The sequence below is a fragment of the Habropoda laboriosa genome, unplaced genomic scaffold (assembly GCF_001263275.1).
Source record: "Habropoda laboriosa isolate 0110345459 unplaced genomic scaffold, ASM126327v1 scaffold38, whole genome shotgun sequence".
Lineage (NCBI taxonomy): Eukaryota > Metazoa > Arthropoda > Insecta > Hymenoptera > Apidae > Habropoda > Habropoda laboriosa.
In genome coordinates this window covers 423,120-429,315 of record NW_017100163.1, presented here as the reverse complement: position 1 = coordinate 429,315, position 6,196 = coordinate 423,120, and the positions used below count along the sequence as shown (strand labels likewise).

Below are 6,196 nucleotides of genomic sequence, written 5' to 3'. Positions count from 1 at the left end.
CTATTCTATTTCTATCGTGAATTACTCGTCAAAGAAAGTATATGTAACGCAGAATTGATTTTCTTTTTTCATACTGTGACTATCGTAAAAAGCAACGTTCGAAAAGCGCAGTTAATTGTTTCTATTCTTTTCTAGTCGTATGAATAGTCCGATGTTGAGCAATAAAAAATTGAAAAGTTCAAAATCCTCGTTTTTCTCAAAACAGCTTGCTCCACATCTTCATCATTTTCTAGAAGAAATCTCTGCCTAAATGAGGACGGTTCGTCTGTTGCATCAGTCGCATTCTACCTCGTCCATTTGCACTAGTGGCGTGTCTTCGAGTGCTTCGTAATTCTCGATCAACTTCCAACTCCTCCAGTTTCATGGTCAGAACGAGCTTTTGTTGAACCGCCAATCGTAGCAACGAGTTCAATGTCTTCCTATCGTCCTCCGCCACGGCTAGTTGACGTTGCAACTCGTCAACCTGTGTCACGTATTCTTCGCAACGTGCGGCGAACACTGCACGTAAACCTGAGGAGAGTGTGGTTAGCAGGTATTAACACCAAATACGAAGGAGCCCATGAAGAGCATGATATTAAATTAAAGAACGAAACATTAGTTGTATAAGAAGAAAAATTATTCTTAAAAATCGTAGTGAGTAATGTAACATCTTCAATGACTAGTTTAAGTATTACAAGATAATAAAAGTACAAGAAATTCTTTGTAAGTTGTAAGTTATTAGTGATTTTCGTTTTTAGTAACAATTTTAGTTTCACATTAGTATTCTTCAACATGTCTCATACGTATTATACTACAGGGTATATCGTTTAACTTTAAACGATGTAATACCTCACGAGGGGTTGAAGTTATCAAAAAAATGTTCTTGCAAAAGTTGTTTGGTATCAAGGGGGTCATTGCGTAATATAAATAATTTTGCAGTAGGTGCAGTGGGCGGGGGAGGGGGATATCAAAGTCAAGTTAATTTTTTTAAATAGAACCCTGTATCTTTGAATTCATGGTATAGTAACGTTTGTTGAGACGAATACAATGACCTAACACATGATATCATTCCATGCAGAGAAAGTCATAAATTAGATCCGGAGTTAGATGAACGCAAGCTGCTAGCGTACGTGGCTGTATCGGCTTGTAGTTATGCCACGTCAATCAGGCTGTGCACTGGTTTCTTATCTCCCCTTATGTCTCGATCTTAAAGGTCCTTTTCACATGACTGCGCTATCCATTTATACCAAATTAATTCTTCCATTTTTTACCAAATGTTCTCCTTACTATAAAGGAAGTGCCAATATCGTAACAGTGAAGACGAAAATCCATTTACGTACAGTTTTTTACAATACTGGCACTTCCTTCATAGTAGGGAGAACGTTTGGTGAAAAATGGAAGAATTAATTTGGTATAAATGGATAGCGCAGTCACGTGAAAAGAACCTTTAAGGTCGAGACATAAGGGGAGATAAGAAACCAGTGCACAGCCTAATTGACGTGACATAACTACAAGCCGATACAGCCACGTACGCTAGCAGCTTGCGTTCATCTAACTCCGGATCTAATTTATGACTTTCTCTGCATGGAATGATATCATTATCCCCCCCCCCCCCCTGCACCTACTGCAAAATTATTTATATTATACAATGTCCCCCTTGATTCCAAACAACTTTTGTAAAAATATTTTTTTGATAACTTCAAACTCCCGTGAGGTATTCCATTGTTTCCAGTCAAACGAAACACCCTGTATATTTAGAGAAGTATATGAATGTATTTTATTATGAAATAAAGCATATTGTTGATATCAAACTCTCAGTGCGAATGCATAGTCAACTGCAGCGCAACTCGTTAGAAGTAATAAAATGTACATAAATGCTGGTAATAATTATATTAGTATTATGTTAATACGTTAACATAAGAATGTTAGTAAAACAAAAAATAGAAGAAAAGGATAATTAACTATGCTCGTAAGTATCGTCTTAAATATCGCTACTATAACAATAGCGTATACATTGTTATAATAATTTAATTGAACTTTACGATTAACTTACTTGAGAATGTTGCTGCATTCTCCTTCAACATTCTAAGTTCATTTCTTAGTTTCAACATAGTCTCGTTAACAATACTCTTCTCGTTCTCGTATTTGCCCTTTAAGTTCGTAAGTGCCACTTCGGCGGTATTTTTATTCGACTTCAGCACTGTTCTCAAGGTCGCAACTTGCTCGCGTTTAGCCGACAGCAGTGCCTTCAATCTAATTACTTGCTCTTGTAAGTCTGCCACTTCCGCCTTGTTCTCATTACCGGATCCTGTAATTTGCAATGAAAAAACGGTATATCACAAATTATGCATCAATCGAATAAGCAAGGTAAAATTAAGAAATTCCTCCGGCTCACCCTCGCAAACATTGCAGACATTCGACTGCATTCCTTTGACTTTGGAAAGTTCAATTGTGTGCTCTACGGCGCTTCTCAAATGCTTTATCTGATCCATAGCAGTCTCTATATGTTTCGCGACTTCTTTCGCTTTGCTCAGACTCTCTAAGTCATTAATTTGAATGTCGGTCTTGAACAACGTCCTGCACCATTCTATCTTTCCATTCTCCTCCTCCTTCTCGGGAACGATCTTTTCATGATCAAGAACCACCCGTGAAGGAATCTCTCCGTTAACAGTGCAAACGTGATGATAAAGTTGAGCAAGCTCGTCGGAGATATTTTGCAAGTCATTTTGTGCAGAATCGAGGAAACCGCCAGCTTCCACTGCGAGAGTCGAAAGAGTAGCAATGTCGGATTCGAGTTGCAAGCTTCTTTGTTCTGTATCTAAAAGCTGAAATACAGTAAACAATTTTTATATTCGTATGAATATTGTTTGGTACAGACAAGACTGTTTTTATCATTTGCTGTATATTCATTGCGATTTTATATATGTAATATCAGTTTTAAAAACTTCGATTGTAAAGTCAGATTGTTTACATTTAAAAAAAAAGGTACTTGACAATTGAAGTGATTTTTTTTTGCAAGACTAGAAGATCATGTATAGAATGTCTGTTTGAACGTCGTGCAAACAGGCTCTGTGAGTCTGACTCATGCTACGTTAGATGCAAGTGGAAACGACAGTAGAAGAAGAGTTTTCGTTGAGTTTTTGTTCCTAAGCACATTCTATTTTAAAGCCACAGTGCATAGCGATTGAAATCCGTACATTTATTCGAGCATTTGATGAAAGAACATTCAAATAGACAGCTGATGTGTCAACTCGTTTGTGAAAATAATAGGGTAGAACACATAGAACATTTGTAAAGATTTTCACAAAAGAGTTTACAGAATTTACGATGATATATTCGTAAGTAGCCACAGGAACATGTGTAGTTAAGAATATGAAATAATCAAAAGCAACGATGATTTGTTAGGACACTGAAAAGCAATCTGTACGGATCATTAAAGGAGCCAAAAGAAAAAATTGTTATTATAATAGTTGGTAAATATGTCAAAGGGACCACACGTTCCAACCTTTTCTCGAAGGCTCTTCTCTGACTCTGGGATCTGAAATGCCATAATTTCTATTCAAAGTCTAAATTTTGAATGTTAAATGTCATTGTGTCAGAGTCACAGTTTATTTGTTATTTACACGTACCGAATTTTTACATTTGAAATTTTTACACGTATCGACTTACATTTTTATTCTTCACAATATTTGCCGCAATGATGCTGTTTATAAATTTATGAGACAAAGAGCATTATACAAAAATGAAAAAAAAATAAAAGGACGACCATAAATAGATGAAACTAAAAAGAGTAAAATAAAATATGAAGAAAATGATAAAAAATAATATACCTTGTTTCTCAGATTTGTTAATTCTGTACGTAATTGTTGAGTTGAATCAGATATAGTTAAGCCATTTTCTAATTCAGCTAGATCCTTCTGAAGTTGATTTACTTCACGTGCAGACATAGTACTCCACTGGTGATATTGCACTATTGCCTACGATAAAACATAAATAATACATACAAGTCCAAAATATTGTAAGAAATTGATAAAAACTTATTTTAATATATTTTGCATACACACTTGATTCAACTTATCCAATGTTGTTTCTTCAGTTTGTTTCTCGGGTAATTTGGAATGAAGGTGATGTAATGACTGCACATGAGCTGCTAACTGCACTATGCGCGCAACAAAGGATTGTAATTCATTCTGACTTTTTTCAACTGCATATTGCGATTCTCGTAAATTTTGTGTAAGATGAGCTTTCTCAGATTCTGCTAATTCTAATTGTTTTTCTAGTTTCTTTAATTCATTCAAATGAATTTCAGAGAATAAATCAACTTGCTTATCAGTAGCAGAGGTACCTGGTTCTTGAGTTTTTAAATCTGCCTCAATTCTGCGTAATGCAGGGGAATCATCTTCTCCATCACTACATATTGTTTGATCTTCTGTAATTTCTCTAATTGAAAGTGCAAGATTGCTAAGATTATAAATTGATTCGCTATTAATTCTTTGATCTAGCTCTTTTTTCAGAGCATATTTAGCTTCACGCTCAGTTTGCAGAGATTCAAGAGCTTCTTCCATTTGCTTTTCAGCAATTTTTTTTAAATTTGTTAATTCTTCAACTTGACTATTTAGAAGTTCCACTTCCTCTGTCAATCTTCTTATTTCATGTTTGGCACCTTCGAATTCTACTTGACTGGACCTTAAACCAGACACTTGTTTCTGTAATGAAATATTCTCATCTTCCAATTCTGAGTAATCTTGAAGAAGTCGAGCTTCTCGAAATCTACATTCACGTAACATAAAACGTAAGTTTTTTTTTTCTGTTTCTGCTTGTTGATGATCTTTTCCAACTTCTTCTTTTTCTTGCAGCGCATGATCACATTCTGCTCGCACACGCTCCAATTCATGTCGCAACTGAATAATAAAACAATATTAAATGAAAAATATATAAAACAAAAAAGTTATTATTTTTGTCTTTAAAAATAAGACATGTACCTGTTTTGCTTCATTTTCCAACTCAATAATTTGTATCTGAAGGGATGTTTCTCGAGCAGCACTTTCGTTAAGAAGAGTTTCTTCTTGTTCTATGCCACTTTTTGTGGTCAGTTTTGTAGTTGTCTGAAACTTATGATTATAATAATAATAATAAATCTTTCTTTAATGATAATAAATATTTTAATAAAACGTAAGCACGTTTAATTGCCTTACTAGAACATAGCATAATTAATACCCAATAATCATGATCCGATTTACAGCAAACATATGTTAACAAAATTAAAAATTAAAAATACAACTAATCATTACAGAAGTTTCTCGATAAGTGACAACTAGGCAATTTATATACACCGAAATGTAAAAGAAAATTGAACTAACCTCTTGCGTGATTTCTAGCTCGTGTTTCGTGTTTTCGTAGAGGGCCTCGAGATCGTTGCATCTTTGTTGTAGAGTAGACTTCTCCTCGAGCAAAGCGAGACCGTATTGAGCAGATTGTATTTTTTCTGTAGAAGCTAAATCTAGTTCCCGTGAAAGTCTCTCGATCTCGATCCTGAGCTCCTCTGTCGTGACTTCTTCTGTCGAGGCCATTGCTGTGCGCACCGTCCAAAATTACTTCGCTCCCTTTTCCGTCAAATGCTTCCTCGTCGTTACCGTAAATAAATCGAAGCATCGGCAGCCGTAATGTGTTTTGAACGTCAAGGCATCATGCGAAAGTTTGTAACGCAATTTTCTTGGCGTGCCCGCTTTCCAAAGCCTCACATCTTCCGAAAATTCACGACCGTTTGACAGACGTGAGATTAAGGCGAGAGGGCACGGGGAAACTCACACGAACCGGATACATGTTCCTACACATGTTCCATGTTCCTAGATTCCCGTTCCACGATTCCACCGTTTCATTATATTATGCTACATGACATTGTAATTTTTAGTTACTGGAATTTTAATGATTTCCTTTCATTTAGAACGAATAAATATCTCACCTTTCTTTTATTATAAAAATTTCCTATCTTTAAACGCACTACATATGTCCTCAGGCTATTACTTAAAACCTTAAATAATAAATGAAAATCCTCTATTCTAACTGATGAGATTCATGGGATTCATTTTGTTGATTCATCTTTCAAGAAATGTATGGTACATTTTCATGTGTCAAAGTATCAAATAAAACTTCATCAAGAAATTTCTCATACAATATAAATCAATAATAATCTATTATTATAGACTACTGTTTTTGT

General features: G+C 35.2%; 1 protein-coding gene across 1 annotated transcript; it reads right to left on the bottom strand.

Moving 5' to 3' along the window:
* Nucleotides 1-212: 212 nt before the first annotated feature.
* Nucleotides 213-5,782, bottom strand: LOC108578479 (protein bicaudal D). The gene is given in 7 exon segments (XM_017941826.1): nucleotides 213-510; nucleotides 2,033-2,273; nucleotides 2,394-2,804; nucleotides 3,810-3,956; nucleotides 4,017-4,880; nucleotides 4,962-5,090; nucleotides 5,340-5,782. Coding segments are annotated over 7 exon segments (2,283 nt in total). The 5' UTR covers nucleotides 5,550-5,782; the 3' UTR covers nucleotides 213-229.
* Nucleotides 5,783-6,196: the final 414 nt, after the last annotated feature.